Source organism: Felis catus, chromosome A3 (assembly GCF_018350175.1).
Source record: "Felis catus isolate Fca126 chromosome A3, F.catus_Fca126_mat1.0, whole genome shotgun sequence".
NCBI classification, from domain to species: domain Eukaryota; kingdom Metazoa; phylum Chordata; class Mammalia; order Carnivora; family Felidae; genus Felis; species Felis catus.
Window position 1 is genome coordinate 132518500 of NC_058370.1, and position 18283 is coordinate 132536782.

Sequence of the window (18283 nt, forward strand, 5' to 3'; positions counted from 1 at the left end):
ATATACATGCGTTTCACATACTGTTACACTTTGGGGGCCCCTGGGGGGCTCAGCCAGTTGCTCGTCCGGCTCTTGATTTCAGCTCAGGTCATGACCTCACAGTCCGTGGGTTCAAGCCCTGCATCGGACTCTGCGCTGAGTGCAGATCCTGCTTGGGATTCTCTCTCTCTCTCTCTCTCTCTCTCTCTCTCTCTCTCTCTCTCTCTCTCCTTTCCCCAGCTCTTTCACTCTGTCTCTCTAAAATGAAAAAAAAAATTTTAAATCTAGCAAAAAGATACAATGGCCACAAAGTTATTTATGCAGTACAGTGAACACATAGGAGACTGAGCAAGGTGTTCAAAAGGTGAGTTTTGAGGAGCTGGTAGAATCTGGATATAAGGAGAAATGGAAGGCATTCCAGAATCCAGATTAGCGGAAGCAAAGATTCAAAACTAGAATAATGAAACCAGTACTAATGAATGAGAAGGCAAATTTAGGAGTCAGTGGGAAATCAGATTGTCTGGTGAAATGGCCTTGGGCCCTTAATTATCAAAAATTAGTACAGTAGATCTATATATCTTCTAACACATAGCACTAAGTGAGATACTATTGTGTTTTACAATCAATGGGCTTTTACAATACATTCTTGAAATAATAGAAGTAATCATTTTTGCACAAAAGTATTCAAGATTTCTTGGAAATCATCCTGCATATTTTGGAAAATAAGTGCTTTCTTTTTTTATGACTTGCTTAACAGACCTATTTTATGATTCTTATGAACCCATGACCTTTCTACCGTGGCATACTGCCTCCCCAAGGAGGTTTCCTGCATATTTCCTCAAAGAAACTCTCAAGCAGAAGATAGAATCTGGACGGGAACTTTGAGGACAGTTACAACAAAAACAAAATTGCTAAAGCCCCACAGAAGCCCTCGCCTTGCCGTGAACTAATAAAGCCTGTGCCCCAAATGACCCACCTCAGCTACAGGTAAGGGACGTGAATACTATGTTACAATTTTAAACGGACACGTTTGACTGCTGTTAACCGACATTTTCTCCTTAAGTTTTCCTCTGAGCGGAAAATTCTGCACTTCTCACAGCTAGGCAGCAGTAAAGGCAGCTCTCTATGCAGTTGGACAATCAACAGTCTGTGAACTTTCTGAAAATGATATGTAGTCAGGGGCTGTGTCTGTCTGTCGTTGCTGTCACACACGTGTCTCAAAAGACATCAGGTTCCAAAGCACTTCACCCTTGATGTCGACTCCTTTAAAAACAAAAGCAAAAACACACTTTTAAAAAATGTTTATTCACTTTTGGAGCCAGAGTGTGAGCAGGGGAGGAGTAGGAGAGAGAGGGAGACACGGAATCCGAAGCAGGCTCCAGGCTCCGAGCTGTCAGCACAGAGCCGGACGCGGGGCTCGAACTCATGAACCAGGAGGTCATGACCTGAGAAATCGGACGGTTAACTCACTGAGCCACCCAGGCGCCCCGACTACTCCTTCTTTTATCGTTTTCTTTTTCTTAGTTTGCCTTTTCTTTTCTTTCACTCCTTTGTGAATGAGTGTTGAACAAATCTAGACGAAAGTAACATTAAAAAAAAAATGTTTGAGAGAGAGGGGGAGAGAGAAAGGGAGATTCTCTCAAGCAGGCTCTCAGAGCCGGGATCATGCATGACCTGAGACAAAATCATGACTTGGACGATTAACTTACTGAGCCACCCAGGCACCCCCGCAAGTAACATTTTTATACGTAAACTTTAAAGAGCACTTATTTGTAATGTAACGTTGCTGAAAGAAACACGGTGGAGGAGAGAAGAATCCACCCTGAATACTCTGGATTCGCCCAGGGGCTGGATGGGTTCCCTTGACCCAGCCCCCCAGGCCACCGGTCGCCGGCCAGCACCGCCTGCCCCACTCGGGCGGCGACACTTCGGCCAGGACAGCGACCCCCAGGAGAGTGTCAACGCACGCACTGCGCAGGGGTGACTGCGCGGCTCCCAGCCCTCCCGCACTCGGGGTGGCCTGGCCAGAGCCCCGCCCCCAGCCGCTCCATTCCATTCGGCCACGCCCCCTCCTCCGGGAACGGGCGCAGTTCCGGCGCCGCGAGTGCGTCATCAACCGTCGCCAGCGCCGCACGCCGCCCAGTCGCGCCGGGGACACGCTGCGGTTCGGATGCTCGCGTGTGGCGCTGGGAGAGGGGCTCGCGGAGGAACGTGGGTCGCCGCTGCTCTGTCCGGCCATGCAGGTGTCCAGCCTCAACGAGGTGAAGATTTACAGTCTCAGCTGCGGCAAGTCCCTGCCTGAGGTGAGGCACTTCGGGGTCCCCCGCCTCTCGAGGCAGCCGCCCCTCTCCTCGGCCCTGGCCTCCGTGTTAGCCTGGCCCTGGCCGGCCCCTGGCTCGGGGAGGCCCGGGGGGCAAGTGACCGTGCCCGCGGGAGCTGGTCGGTGCCGGTCGTCGAGGACACTGCTGTCCCCGCGCCAGAAGCTGGGCGGCGGGTGATCAGGGGCGATGAGCTTCGCTGGAACTTTTGCAGAGTTCTCTAGAACAGGCGACGCGCGTCCTTTTGGGCTTCTGGGGATGTTCCCAGCTTCTGCCGCACCGAGGAGGAAAGCGTGGACAGATGGGTTGCGGGCTTTTCTCCCCCATTTTAATGTCCACGCATCAGCTGTTTGTTGGATTCCTAGTGTATGGCAAGTTCTAGAGATACAGCAAGTGAGCAAGAAAACCCACACAGACTTTGCATCTGCAGACTTCTGTGGTGTAGAGGACAGTGTTTCTGAACCTTGCCGACCTTAACTTGATTTCATCGGGTCTTAGGACCTCAGAGTTTGAAGGAGCTGGGAAAATAGTGATTCTTTTACAGTCGTCTTCTCATGTTTAAGGTATGCAGCAGATCTAGCGATGGGAAGGGTGAGTTGTCCAAGCTCACACATCTATGATCTGCGGCTTGTTTTTTTTAAATTTCTTACAAGCGATGAGCAAGCCTCTGTCCAGGCACTGCCAGTGGGAAGAAACTTCTAGCAGAAGCTCATTTCCATTTTAAGATTACTTGCTAGATACTGGTGTTGAAACTTGTGATTTTATAGCATGCAGGTGTTGGTTCCACTCTTGCCCTTAGAAATCTGAATAAACGAAGAGCTGTTTCTTCTTCGCTGTGCCTGCCCCCGAAAGATCTGGAGTCTGTGATTAGAGTCTGCCTTTCTTTTCAGAATTCAGGCCAGCTAATTCCTCATCTTCCGACTATTCATCACACAGCATGATCTTTCTCGTTTTGGTCATTCTGCGCATTTGTTGAGAAGTAACTAGGTGCCGGTAGCCCTGTTCTGAGTGTTGGGATACATGGTGATAAGTTTCCCTGTTGGGGGAAAGGAGAAGTGAGCAAACAGGAAGACAGCTTCGATGAATGGACTAGAAGAGAGCGTTGTGAATTTAAGAAACAAAATACATGAACATATGGGAGGGGGAAAAAAGAGAGAGGGGAACAAACCACAGAGACTCTTACGATAGAGAATAAATTGGGGGTCGCTGGAGGGAGGTGGTGGGGAGGATGGGCTAGATGGGCACTAAGGAGGGCACTTGTTGGGATGAGCGCTGGTGTTATATGTAAGTGACGGATCACTGAGTTTTACTCCTGAAACCAATGTTACGCTGTATGTCAGCTAACTAGAATTTAAATAAAAATTGGAAAAGAAGAAAGAGTGTTGTGGCGAAAGTGGTCAGAGAATGTTTTGGATAAAGCCTTCAGGGAAGGCCTCTCTACAAGAGGTGATATGTGAGCAGAAACTTGGATAATGAAAAGACGGGGAAAGAGTTTTCAGTGTTGAGAGAACAGAAAGCGTAAATGTCCTCAACTGGGAATGCCCTTGGCATGTTGGAGAAGCCGAAGAGGCGCGCGTGTGGCTGTGGCATGCTATGGGGAGACAGTGGGGGCAGGTAAGGCTGGGGAGGTGGGCCGTGTAGGCTCAAGTGGGAAGTTAGGGTGTTCCCGCCAGTGCTGTTGGAAGCTTTCATCCGAGCTGCTTTGTGCAGACAACTGTAGCCGGGGAGGCCTCACGAATGGGGAGGAGGTCGCTAGGCCTCCTGAAAGACTTGGGCTTTAGAATTACGCCGTCTGCTAAGTTGAGCTACGTTAATTTCAGAAGAAAATCTGCTCCCAGAGGTGCCTGGGTGGCGCAGTCAGCTGAGCGTCTGACTCTTGGTTTTGACTCAGGTCACGATCCCGAGGGTCATGGGATGGAGCGCGAGTCAGGCTCCACGCTGAGCATGAAGCCTACTTAAGATTCTCGCTCTCCCTCTGCCGTTCACCTGGTTTGCGTGCTCGCTCGCGTTCTCTCTCTCAAAAAAAAAAAAAAAATCTGTCAGTGAGTATGACTTAAAAGCATCATTTCCATACTATCAAGTGTCAGCTATTTGCTTAATGATCTAGTTTTGTTCTTTGTAAAAAATATGCTCAAGAAACTTTCTCCTTTTAATGGTTTGCTTTTTAATATTTGACCTAAATAAAGTTGTTCCATATATTAGTGGTAACCCTCCTAATATTTGAGGCTTATTACTTTCCCAATGAATTCGTTTTCTCTTGGGTAAAACATAGTGGTTCTAAAATGTCTAGGGGCGCCTGGGTAGCTCAGTCGGTTAAGCATCTGACTTCAGCTCAGGTCATGATCTCATGGTTTGTGGGTTTGAGCCCCATGTCCGGCTCTTTGCTGTCAGCACCTAGAGCCTGCTTTGGATTCTGTGTCTCCCTCTCTCTGCCCCTCCCCTGGCTCAGGCTCTGTTTCTCTCAAAGATAAATAAACACTAAAAAAATAATAAATAAAATGAATAAAATGTATTGTCTAATATATGTAAATATATACAAGAAGAAAAAAACCCAGGGGATATGTTAACAGGGTTGGGATTATAGAATCTTTTCACTTCCTCTGTTAATATATTCCTGTAAAGTTTTAACTTTTTTAATGCGAGCACTTTGGTAAGCAGGAAAGCAAAGTAAATCTGTTTTAAAATAAAGTCTCTTCCTTTTCTTTAAGTGGCTTTCTGACAGGAAGAAGAGAGCACTGCAGAAGAAGGATGTCGGTGAGTATTTTTTTCCCCACCCTGGCTACGTGCACGACCTACGCAACAGTGCTTTCACACATTTGTTACCATATTTAAGTGGAGGTTGACAAAGATACAGGGCAGTTAAAAAGTGGGAAATAAACTTTTTGCCCTTTTCCTTCCTAAAAACCTTTTGTGGTGGTTGATATGTTCCTGGTGGGTGTGAGGTTGAATTCTACCTACTTAAAATGAGTTAGCCTGTTAACGATTTCACGGATAGTAGTGGGAGAGACAAGATTCCTGGGTCGGAGATGAGAACCCCAGCTTGGCACAGCAGATGGCACGAGCATCAGCGTATCTCTGCCAGCTCCCCTTGCCCTGAGTCCCACAGGGACACTCAGCACGGCCCAGGTGGCTGCAGGCACACGGGGTCTGTGTTGCAGCTGAGCCACACCTAGCTCGGGAAGTCCGCTGCTTCTGTAGCCGCAGTGAGCAAGCCTGCCGTCTGTCCAGAGGAGACACGTTCCCTTACCCATCAGGGTTCTCGGCCGCGCAGACACCCCTGAGAGATGGCTCAGGCGAAGGCGCGACCGGGGCACGGCAGTCTTGCGGGACCTAGCAAGGTGGGCGGGGATGCGGGAGACCCGAGGAAGGCCGTCTCTCCTAGCAGGGGCATGACTGCTTTGTTCTCCAGCACGTCAGCATCTTTTTCATAAAGGATAATTGCAGAAAATTTACATTCTTTAATTTATACTGGCTGGGAAGACTAGGGAAAGATAGAAGATCAGTTGTTTTTTTGAGGGAGGGGCAGATCGCAGCTCCCGGGCATCCCGCCGTGTAGGTGGGTTGCCTTGTCACCTTAGGGGCGACCTTTATGCGCTCGGACGTTCGTCTCATGTTAGCTGCCAGAATTTGGGTGTCACACTGAATCGTTCTTTGCCGGATTCATAAGTTTAAGGCATTGATCAGTTTTGTTTCGAACAGATTTTTGGCAAATTTTCTCCATTACAGCTTGTCACATGTGAAAGATGATTTATCTTTCCATATATGTTGTTTAAATTAGTCTCTAAAAATCAAAGACTAAGGTGTTGGAAGGGATTTCTGTGCATGAGATAAATACCCCAAGGCAAGCATCTTGGAAGAGGCGGCTTTGTGTAGATAGTTCTAAAGTTAGAAAATGGAAACTTTGAATCCAAGGAAAACAAGAACTGCTCCTTTAGTAACGTTCACTGATTCCGATTTCTTCTGACCACTCCCCCCTCCCCCACGTTCTACCCAGTGGCCTAGAGTGTAGAAAAGAGATTCAGATTACTTAGAGGAAAAACTGTTCGTCAACCCTTTCTCTCAGCCCATCTCGAAACTATCATGTGTCTTTCATATTGGGCCATTCCTACTCAGTTGGTTTGAATCTTATATTTGGGTTTAATTTAATAAGCAAGGCAGGAATGTGCCATGGAGTCATAAACGGTCCTTGCAGTAGACACATTGTGTGGATTGTAGAAGGGAACCAGGTTTTGTGAGAGTCCGTGTTCACGCCTTTTGATCCAGAGAGATTGCTCTAAATCTTAATCCAGCCTGGGTCCTCTTGACTCAGAACCCTGGTGCCAACAGAGGCAAAGTCAGCTTGCCAGCAGTTTCTTACAGAAACTTAGGATTTTGAAGATTTAAATTAAAAACAATTTTTTTAATGTTTGTTTTTGAAGGAGAGAGAGAAAGAGAGAGACACAGAGCGTGAGTAGGGGAGGGGCAGAGGGGGAGACGCACAGTCTGGAAGCAGGCTCTAGGCTCCAAGCTGTTAGCATGGAGCCTGACATGGGGCTCGAACTCACAAGCTGTGAGATCATGACCTGAGCCGAAGTCAGACGCCCCACCGACTGAGCCGCCCAGGCACCCCTAAACTTATTTAGGAGGAAAAAAAATGGTAAGATTTTTGTCTCAGCCGTGACTGAGTAATGATAGTGGTATAATATTTGTTGTGTTCCCCCCTTATCTGGCTCTTGAAACTGGATGTTTGATATACCACTGTGGACATTTTTTTTTTTTTTCAATTAGCAATGATACTTTTTAAAAAGTAAAAAATACTGGGGCGCCTGGGTGGCTCAGTCGGTTAAGTGTCCGACTTCGGCCCAGGTCACGATCTCACAGTTTGTGAGTTCGAGTCCCGTGTCGGGCTCTGTGCTGACAGCTTGGAGCCTGGAGCCTGCTTCGGATCCTGCGTCTCCCTCTCTCGCTGCACCTCCCCCGCTCATGCTTGCACTCTGTCTCTGTCAAAAATAATTAAAAACTTAAAAACAATTTTTTTAAAGTAAAAAATACTAAGCTTAGAAAGCTAAGGTATGAGCTAAGAAAAAGCCTTCCTGTGTGATGGGTGGGGCTGTATTCCGAGGCTTGGAGGCAGTGGGACATTGTTGACCTGTTCAAGTGACTGTTCTGCATGCTGGGTCTTAGGAGATAAAAAAAATGAGCACCTGGTCATGCAATCAGTTCTTTACTTCCTGTCTTTGCAGATGTTCGTAGGAGAATTGAACTTATTCAGGATTTTGAAATGCCTACCGTTTGTACCACTATTAAGGTGTCAAAAGATGGACAGTATATCTTAGCAACTGGTAAGCATGTTTTTGGTTACGACTTACGTACATTTCCTAGCAGGAAATGCTAGTGTGGGAAAGGTCGCTTTTTTTTTTTTTTCCCCCAACGTTTATTTATTTTTGGGACAGAGAGAGACAGAGTATGAACGGGGGAGGGGCAGAGAGAGAGGGAGACACAGAATCGGAAACAGGCTCCAGGCTCCGAGCCATCAGCCCAGAGCCCGACGCGGGGCTCGAACTCACGGACCCCGAGATCGTGACCTGGCTGAAGTCGGACGCTTCACCGACTGCGCCACCCAGGCGCCCTGAAAGGTCGCTTTTTTAAATTACCTTAACGTTTTAGTATAAAAATTTTCAAGCATACGGAAATACTGGAAAAATTGTAAGGTGAACATCCTTTTACCCACCACCTAGATTCTCAGTAGTATATTGCTGGATCATATCTGTCCATCTCTGTCCATCCACCAATCCATCCTTTTCTTTTAATCCTGTTTTTTTGTTTTTTTTTAAACATTTATTTATTGCTGAGAGACAGAGCATGAGTAGGGGAGGGGCAAAGAGGGAGGGAGACACAGAATCCAAAGCAGGCTCCGGGCTCTGAGCTGTCAGCACAGAGCCCGACGTGGGGCTTGATCCCACAAACTGCGAGATCATGACCCGAGCCTAAGTAAGATGCTTAACCGACTGAGCCCCCCAGGCGCCCCCATCCCGTTTTTTGATGCATTTCAGAGCAGGTTGCAGATACCAGTATACTTTTCCCATAAATACCTCAGCACGTGTACCATTAACCAGACCGTATTTATCTACGGCTTTTCTTTTAGGTAGATTTACATGCAGTGAAACGCACAGATCTTTTGAGGAGTTTTGACAGATGCATTCACCTATGTAGGCGAAACCCCAGTTAAGATCTAGAACTTTCCTCTCACCCAGAAACTTCTTTCATGCCGCTCACAGTCCATCCTGATCCCACCCATGCACCGGCAACCACTGCTCTGTGGGAAACTTGATGTAACTGTAGTCATACGCTGCATATTCTTTTTATGTGAGATCTATTTTCTTAGGTCTTTGAGATTCGTCCATGCTGGCACAGGTGTCAGTGGTTTTTTCTTTTTACCAAATAGTATTTCTTCATAAGAACGTACTAGAGTTTATCCGTCCATTCTCCATTTGCTGGACACCTGGACTGTTTTCATTTTTTAGTATTGTTAATAAAGCACGGTGGACACTGTTACACAGGCTTGTTTTGGAGGACATTGCTGGGCCACAGGGTAGATGTATGTTTCGCTTTAATGAGCGGCCACCAGACTTTTTCCAAGGCGGTCAAGATCATTTTACATTCCTACCAACAATGAATAAAAGTTCCGGGAAGGGTTGCTTTTAACATAATTTTCTGTGTAATGGACTAATATTTTTTATGCCACTAACATTCTATATTAGTAGTATTTGTTCGTTAGTATCAAAAAGCCCTGAAATATAGGTAACTTTTAACATGTTATAATTTAGAAGAGCATTATCCAGTGTGTGTTTTGACTGTGATCGTGGTACCTAAATCCTGTGTGTTGTGCACTTTTTTTTTTTTTTTTTGCTGACTTAACATTATATCCATTTATATCTCCTTTCCAAACACTTGCTTATTTGACAGAACTTTTATACATCTATATGCCAGTCTCTTTTGTTCCGTGCTGATGATTGTCTCACTAACACATTGCTTAGTCTCCAGTTCATATGTATGAATTATATATACTGTATATGGTTTAAATATGTAAACAGTTATATAATATATAACATGTGTTATGTGTGTGTATATTTGTATGTTATACTGCATAACCATTAAAAAAAATTTTTTTTTTGTTAATGTTTATTTTTGAGAGACAGAGACAGCATGAGCGGGAGAGGGCAGAGAGAGAGAGAGAGAGAGAGAGAGAGAGAGAGAGAGAGAGAGAGAGAGGGAGACCCAGAATCTGAAGCAGGCTCCAGGCTCTGAGCTGTCAGCACCGAGCCCGACATGGGGCGAACTCACGAGCTGTGAGATCATGACCTGAGCCGAAGTCCGACGCTCAACTGACTGAGCCACCCAGGCGCCCCCTACTACATATTATTTTTAAATGAGGTCTCGGGGATTCGAGAACTACCTCATTCCTTTTTTTAAAAAAAAAATCTTTTGGCTTTAAAGACCAGTCTTTTTCTCTTTTTGATTGCAAACACGATAAACTTATAAAACATGCAAACATTACAGAATTGCAGAAGACAAAATGCGAAATGCCCTCGAATTGCACTTCACGGGGCTCATCACCGTGCTTCTGCCAGCTTCTTCTGTACATGGTGCTTATGCCGTCAGTGTTGACTTACACAGACGTGGGACCCTAGGCGCCACTCTGGGGCGCTTGCCTGTGCTCTCTGCCCTGTCTCTCGTCCTCGGTGGCGTGTTGTGGCGGCTTTCCCCGTTGGCACAGGCCTGGGCCATCCTCTCGTGAGCCATGTGATGATTGGCCATCATTTATTGAACCATTTCCACGTCAGTGTGCGTTTTATTTGCGCTCAGTTTTTGGCCGGTTGTAAACAGCGCTGCGGGAAACACTCTGTGTCTTTGGCACACCTGTGGGTGTGTTTCTCTAGGATAAACTTGTATCAGTTGAAATAGAGATTCAAGGTGTACAAACATCACATATTTTACAGATTTGCCAGATTGTCCTCCAGAGAAGTTTATACTAATCACCAAGTGTATGAGAGTGCCTCTTTGAACACTCTCACCTACACAGATATTAACTGTCTTTTAATCTTTGCCATTCTGACAGTAACTGTCTCATTGTTTTTGTCTACTTAGTCAGATTATTTGTGAAGTTTAGTAGTTACGTGTGTTTCATTTTCTATGACCTGCTTGTTTATCTACTTTGCTGGTTTTCTCCTTGGGATGTTGGGGAGGGCTGCTTTTAAATTCTTTTTCTTTCATGTGGTTATAATGAATCCTACTTACTTCTAAACAAAAAGTGTACTTAACCTGTCTGCAGGATATTGCCAGTGAAAAGTACCTCCTTTAGGCTTTACATCACGTTCATCTTTTTTATAGGAACATATAAACCTCGGGTTCGATGTTATGACACCTATCAATTATCCTTGAAGTTTGAAAGGTGTTTAGATTCAGAAGGTAAGTAAGAGATTAAATTTGAATTCATGAAAATGGCATTTTTATATGTGGATAGTTGTCTTCTTTTTAAATTTTTTAAAAATTGATTTTGAGAGAGGGAGGGAGGGGGTGCACATGTACCAGCGGGGGCAGGGGCAGAGAGAAGGAGGGGCAGAGAGAGAATTCCGAGGAGGCCCCACGCTGCTCGAACTCACACACTGAGATCACGACCCGAGCCAAAATCAAGAGTCAGACACCTAACCCGCTGAGACACCCAGGCGCCCTAACTCTTCTGCTTTTTAAAATGGGAATGCGTTGTGTGTTAGTTTTCTTTGCTGTGTAACAAATTCCCATGAGTGTGGCAGCTTAAAACATCCATTCGTTAGCTCGTAGCCCCGTAGGTGAAGTTCATCCAGGCTGTGCCGTGTTCTGTGCGCGGCGCTGACCTCTGGGTGTCAGCCGGGCCCACCTGGCTCCTACTCGGAGGCCCTGGGCAAGAACCCGCTTCGCAGCTCTCCGCCTGTCGGCAGAATGCAGTCTGTTGTGCCTGGAGGGCCGAGGCTCCCGGTTCCTGGCAGCCGCGGCCTGTGTTCCTTGCCACCTGGTCTTCGCCGCTAAGCCAGCACCTGGTCGTTGGGTCCGTCTCCTGCTTCGAGTCTCTCTCCCACTTCCCCTTCTGCCGGCGGCAGCAGAAAACTCTGATTTTAAAGGGCTCACGTGATGATAAATCTCCCCTTCGCCATCTCCCGCGATGTAGTCACGGGAGGCTCCCGCATTCATAGGCTCCGTCCACTCGGCAGAGAAGGCGACTGACTGCACAGGGGGGAGGGCAGGAAATAAGCAGGTGTTTCTGTCAGGCTGCTGGGGTTTGGGGTCGAGAGAAAACAGGTAATGGGCTGAGTATCCTTCAGCTTGTTTGACCCATTCCTTTTTGAAAACAGTACAAGCTCCACATGCCGTTTGTACTCTTCATGTTTAGTGGGTGAATGAGTAAAAAGCTGCTGTTCTCTTTTTTAAAGAAATAATTTTCTTAATGTTCTTCTATGTCTGTTTTGGGCATCTCAGACAAACTGGTAGAATTTAGAAGTCGTGATGTTTTGTGAGTTTATTTAATTAGCTTCAGTTCTGCAGAAAATCTGGTTGATCTGCGTTGAAAAAATTATAAAGCTTTTAATTTTCCATTTGGTGTTTTGGGGTCAATATAATATGGCAGCTTTCTTCTTGTTTTATGGAAGGACAAAAAAGGGGGGGGACCCAGTGTTTATATATAGTTTGTACATAGTTTTTGTGTTGAATTGGAATCTTTGCCTCAGGTTTGCATTGTTATGAAGAATGTGGATTGGTAATTGTAATTTTTCTTAACTGTTTTCTTGTTTTTCAGTTGTCACCTTTGAAACTTTGTCTGATGACTATTCAAAGGTACGCTTGATAGTATTGGGTCCTCAAGAAGACATGAGAAGTATTTTTGTGATGTTCTTGTTGTTACATTAAAAATAGCTGTGTGGTAAAATAAAACCTATTATTTTCTATGAATATATTTTTTAGTTTGACACATGTGTGATATATAGAATATCTTTTAAGAGGACAGTGATAGCGATAGCCTTTGGCCAGTCTAATACCAAAATAAGTTTCCTGGATCGCATATGAAACCTCATCTGTGTTGTCAAGAATTGTTAGCGGCCATCTTTTTTAGACCATGTTAGATTGTAGATCTGTGATTTTTAATTTTTACCTTGACACTGGTGTTATTTGCCAAGCTGCTTTCGTATGTGAAAAGTAAAATAACATTGTTATATGCTTAATTTTCTTAACACTGCAAATAGGTAGTTGTGGAACAGTTCTGAGACAGCTCGAAACACAGCTAAATATATATATTTTTTTCTTTTCTTTTTTGGTCCCATTAGTCCGTCTCTCAACCCTTAGGTCGTTTTCGGTAGTTACAAAGTTGTCAGTAGAGTGCCTCATTCAATTTAAAATTAAAAGTTTTTGAAAGTAAAATAAAAGTTTAGTGACGTCAGATGTCATCTGGAAGGAAAATTGAATTTTTTGAGCTGACGGGGCTTTATGTATTGTCCTCAGTTCGGAGACTGGAGCCCAGTTGATTCTTTTGCCTTTGGTGGTCATTAATCATGTGTTCGGGGACATGCCATTTTATAGTGTATTTTTCCCTAGATATTGATGGATTTGCTTCTAAATACCATCTGCAGTTTCTAAGATCCCTTTGTAATATGTTAACATTAGGTTGATACAGGGAGGTTATCAAACCCTGAGTGGTAATTGTGAGATTATTAAACTGTGTTCTTAGGAAAGTAAGAGATTACTCTCTGAAGTTGCCAAACGTTGCTCTGTGCTCTAAAGTGCCGGGGCCAGGTGCACGAAGGGCATTTGTTTTCAGTCTCTCTCAGAGGGCAAGAAAAGCTTTGCTGGGGTGCAAGAAGGCATTAAGGAGGCAGGGCAGAGGTTTGATTCTTAGTCCCGGTCCTTGGTCACCATGGAGACTTGTGCACACAGAGCGGGTGAGAGAGATCACAGTTTCTCCTGCTTTGTCGGTTCTAGTGATGATGAAATAAATGCTTTTCCTAGAAACCTCAGCAAACTGATTTTCTTCTTTCATTTTCAGATTGTTTTTTTACATAATGACAGATACATCGAATTTCACTCACAATCGGGTTTTTACTACAAAACCAGAATACCGAAGTTCGGGAGAGATTTCTCCTACCACTATCCGTCCTGTGACTTGTACTTTGTTGGCGCGAGGTATTGGGGCTGATCACCTTTGCTTTCTCCTTTCCACCTCCAACTTCTGTTCTTAAAATCGAGGAGAGGAATCGAGAGAGGGATAAGACATGGTCCCTCAAAGGGTATAGTTCCAAAGTAACTGCTCATTTAGAAATTGACTTTTATTAGCGGCGTGCTCTGAGTCTAGAGCAACATGGGTACCTAATAGCGGTCTTGGTGGTGGTGAAGTCGGTTGCGGAACCCCATCGCATGACATTTTGAAACCTCATTTTTAAATACCACCTTCTATATGATGATAAAAGTGATAAATCATTTTAGAAAATTGGGAGAATATTTTCAAAAGGATGAATAAAAAAAACCCATAATCATGTCGCCTTAATAGTGTTTTATTGTATTTCTTCTAGTCTTATATATACCTATAGATGCATTTTGGATCTTGGATTCTCTGTGTTTTTAAATAATATTCTTAATAAGTTCATAATATTTCCTTGTCACGTGAGTTGTTTAAATCACTTTTATACGTGAACACACTCACAAATAAGGTGATTATTGTTTAGGCTTAAGATACATTTTGGTGTTTTTGGAGAGAAGTAATGCCTTGTAAGCCAGAAATGTATATATGTATGTTATGTGTGTGTGTGTGTGTGTGTGTGTGTGTGTATGTGTATGTGTGTGTATATATATATATATATATATATATATATATATATGTTTCTAAAATTTATATTTACTTGAAGCAAAGTTCATTGCCATTTACCAGATTTCTAACTTTATTCATTACTTTGCAGCTCTGAAGTTTATAGATTAAATTTAGAACAAGGACGGTACTTGAACCCTCTACAGACGGATGCTGCGTGAGTGTCTTGTCAGAATCCGGGTGTTTCTCTCGGCCAGGAGGGGGAGCCAGACGCTCAAGTTATCAGATAGCTTGTTGCATTTAAGCAGAGCTCTGGGCAACTTGGTTAAAAAGAGTTTCAATTGGTCTTGAACATAAAATTCACCAGAAGACCTGGTGGTTTCTTTAAACTTTTAATTTTTTTGGCATACTAGAAAATGTTTATAACTCACTAAGAAGTCTGGTTTATTGTTTTTTGCAGTGTTCTTTATTTTTTTAAAAAAAAAATTTTTTTTTTTAACGTGTATTTATTTTTGAGACAGAGAGAGACAGAGCATGAAGGGGGGAGGGGCAGAGAGAGAAGGAGACACAGAATCGGAAGCAGGCTCCAGGCTCTGAGCCATCAGCACAGATTCTGACGTGGGGCTCGAACTCACGGACCGCGAGATCGTGACCTGAGCTGAAGTCGGATGCTTAACCGACTGCGCCACCCAGGCGCCCGTGCAGTGTTCTTTAAATTCTCATGATTTTGTTCTGTGATATTAATCTCTCGTGGAGACATTTTGAATTAACTTGGAGTTTCATTTTTAAAATTTTATTTTTTGTGTTTTTGCTGGCAGACGTTTTCGGTTTTTTCAAGTTTTCCTTTGATCATACATTATAGTCTACATTTTTGTCTTATTCAAAGAGAAATCCTTAAGAATAAATTTGTCATAATCATAATATTGAGTAACAGTAAGAGTGATAATAGTGAAAAGACTCTGTGCCAGATATTATTCAGCATTTTATATGTATTGGCTCATTTTAAACTTATAACAATTTTACGGTAGGTACTATTAGTATCTCCATCTTATAGACAGGACCGCTCAGGCGCAGAGAGGGTAAGACCACGGTCACATAGCTAGTAAGGGGTAGAAGCTAGCTTACTTCTCCTCCAAGTGTATAAAGAACTTGTTGGGTTTTCCGTATCGCTTTGAAAAGGTTTTTAAAGGTTGGAAGGACACGTGGTGACAAAGACTAGGTGGACCCTGGCTAATGTCTTCACATTGGCTTGCAGCGCTCTTATTTTCGTTAAAAAAACAAAACTAGAGTAGCTTCATGATGTGTTGTTGAATAATAAAAAGTTACCTGCTCTTTCGCTGCACACTTCCCTGTTTATGGTAGCTATTACTTATTTGTTGAGTGTCTTGTCTGGATGCTGGGCTGCACGTTTTGTAAATTTTTTCACGTAACCCTCACACAACCAAAAGAGGTGGGTGAAGTATCCGTTTTAAAGAAAAAGAAAAGGAAGCCTCGATGAGTCTCCCCGGCCCAAGCTAGTCTGGTCTCAGGACTGGCTTAGTGGTTGCCGGTGTTCTTTCTGCCGGGGGAGAAAACATGGAGAAAGTCAAATGAGCCTTGATTCTCATGCTCATGGTGGGAGATAGTATTTCAGAGGGAATTCCTCTCTTGTCTCATCTGCCTGGCAGACTGAGTGTCCTTCGTTTCTGGTGTTTTTTCACGCGCAGGTGAGTGAGGAAGAACTTGCATGTTTTCTTGCTGTACAAGACTGGGCTGTTTGTGTAGAAAGTTCACCGAGTATCCCTTCCGCCTAAAATAAATACTAAAGCTTTCCGTTGTTGCTTTCCTGTTTTAGGGAGAATAATGTGTGTGACATAAACTCAGTGCATGGCTTGTTCGCCACAGGAACAATAGAGGTAAGCATACGTTGCCTTTATTTTTTTAAATATTTGTTTCACATTTGATGACGAGTGGAGTTTTATTCAAAGACAGAGTTGCTTGTGGAGCCTGGGGGCCCAGTCAGTTCAGCATCCGACTTCAGCTCAGGTCATGATCTCAGTGGTTCATGAGTTCGAGCCCCGTACAGGGCTCACTGCTGTCAGTGTAGAGCCCACCTTGGAGCCTCTGTCTTCCTCTCTCACTGCTCCTCCCCCTCCCTCTCTCTCAATGAATAAACACCGGAAACAAAAAAAAAAGGACCGAGTTACTTGTTCTCAGCAGGGTGCCAATGGAGCCACAGGCTACTGGTTGCTGCTTGTATGGAACATTGGTACCGCTCCACGGTGTTTCTGTTGCTGCAGACTGCCCCCTCGTGCATCTCGTCTGGCTTTGACATTGATCATCAGGAGCTAGACGAGCATCACCAGCTCCACGGGACCAGCGGCTGTGCGACAGCCAGCCTTTTTCTTAACTGGAGGCACTCTGTCCCGGAGTCCCGGCTCTCTGATACTTACTGGTTTTACAACAGAATCAATTGCCCTGAGGCTTAGTTTCCTCATCGAAGAACTGGAGGTGACACCACCTTGCCAGCTTTATAGAGGTGCTGGTGAGAACCCCGTGAGATGCGCCATGCGGAAGCACCCTACGCTGTAGAGGCAAATGGGATTGTGACTTGTGTATCCTGCGTAGTAGCATTCAGGAAATACACAACATTCTCCTTTTAAACTGCAGTGCTTTTGAATCCCCGTTCTTCATGCTTGTCAAGAATTTTCCTAGATTTGCTTTAAAAAAATTTTTTTTAATGTTTAGAGAGCGCGAGAGAGGGACAGAGCACGAGTTGGGACAGGGCAGAGAGAGAGGGAGACACAGAATCCGAAGCAGGCTCCAGGCTCCGAGCTGTCAGCACAGAGCCTGACGTGGGGCTCGAACCCACAAACTGAGATCATGACCTGAGCTGAAGCTGGACCCTTAACAGACTAAGCCACCCAGGCACCCCTAGATTTGCATTTTTAATTACAATAGATACTCCTAGTAAAAAAAAGGTCAGAAACATATTATTGAAAAAATGACATCTTGTACTTTCCAGTCACCAAATCCTACAGCCAGAGTTAATTCTTTAATGTTTCTTTCTAGGTATATGCAGGTATACGTACGTGTTAGGTATTTTTAAAGTTTTTTACAAAGATGAAATTATATACTGTAGCTCTTCATTTGCTTTTTTTTAACATAATAGTATAGACCATGCATCTTTATACATTTGTACTTATTACTTATAATGCTAAACTAATTTTGAAAAACTGATGGCTAGGATTCCTTTGTTAGAATGTACTGTAGTTGATTAACCCAATCCCATGTGGATGAAATTTAGGTCTCTTCTCAAGTTATTTATTTACTTATTTAAAGTTTATTTATTTTTGACAGAGAGAGAAAAAGAGCATGAGTGGGGAGGGACAGAGAGAGAGAGAGAGGGAGACAAAGAATCCGAAGCAGGCTCCAGGCTCTGCGCTGTGAGCACAGAGCCCTGTGTGGGGCTCAAACTCATGAACCACGAGATCATGACCTGAGCTGGAGTCGGACGCTCAACCGACTGAGCCACCCAGGTGCCCCTATTTATTTAAGTTTGTTCATTTTGAGAGGCAGAGAGAGAGTACTGTGTGCAATCTGGGGAGGGGCAGGAAGACAGGGAGAGAGAGAATCTCAAGCAGGCTCCACAGTCAGCGCAGAGCTAACCTGGGGCTCAATCAAACAAACTGTGAAATCATGACCTGAGCCTAAATCAAGAGTCAGACACCCAGACTGAGCCACCCAGGCGCACTTCTCATCAAATTATTTTTATGTTAAAAGATTAGGATTCGAAATGGACACAGTTGGCCTAATGAAAATATATAAAACTGTGTTGAATATATTATAATAGTATTGTGCCTCAATCAGGCCAATGAAGCATTCTCTTGGTAAGTACTTTTCTTGAGATTACCAAGGGGAGGTTTTAAAAGATTTTCTTCGGAAAAATAGTTTTGTTTTTTTTTAATGTTTATTTATTTCTGAGACCAAGAGAGACAGAGCATGAATGGGGGAGGATCAGAGGGAGAGGGAGACACAGAATCCGAAGCAGGCTCCAGGCCCCGAGCTGTCAGCACAGAGCCCGACGTGGGGCTCGAACTCACGGACCGTGAGATCGTGACCTGAGCCAAAGTCGGACACTTAACCGACTGAGCCACCCAGGCGCCCCTGGAAAAGTAGTTTTTAAATAGAGTCCTCACAGACC

The 18283-nt window shown here is 44.3% G+C and overlaps 1 protein-coding gene across 1 annotated transcript in view; it reads left to right on the forward strand.

Moving 5' to 3' along the window:
* Nucleotides 1-2105: 2105 nt before the first annotated feature.
* Nucleotides 2106-18283, forward strand: part of NOL10 (nucleolar protein 10) — an 89977-nt gene continuing 73799 nt past the window's right edge. The window contains exons 1-8 of the mRNA XM_003984501.6: nt 2106-2282; nt 5006-5051; nt 7520-7618; nt 10668-10745; nt 12106-12143; nt 13345-13481; nt 14252-14317; nt 15935-15995. Coding sequence (XP_003984550.2) covers nt 2217-2282; nt 5006-5051; nt 7520-7618; nt 10668-10745; nt 12106-12143; nt 13345-13481; nt 14252-14317; nt 15935-15995 — 591 coding nt within the window. The 5' untranslated portion in view covers nt 2106-2216. The remainder of the gene's footprint in view (nt 2283-5005; nt 5052-7519; nt 7619-10667; nt 10746-12105; nt 12144-13344; nt 13482-14251; nt 14318-15934; nt 15996-18283) is intronic.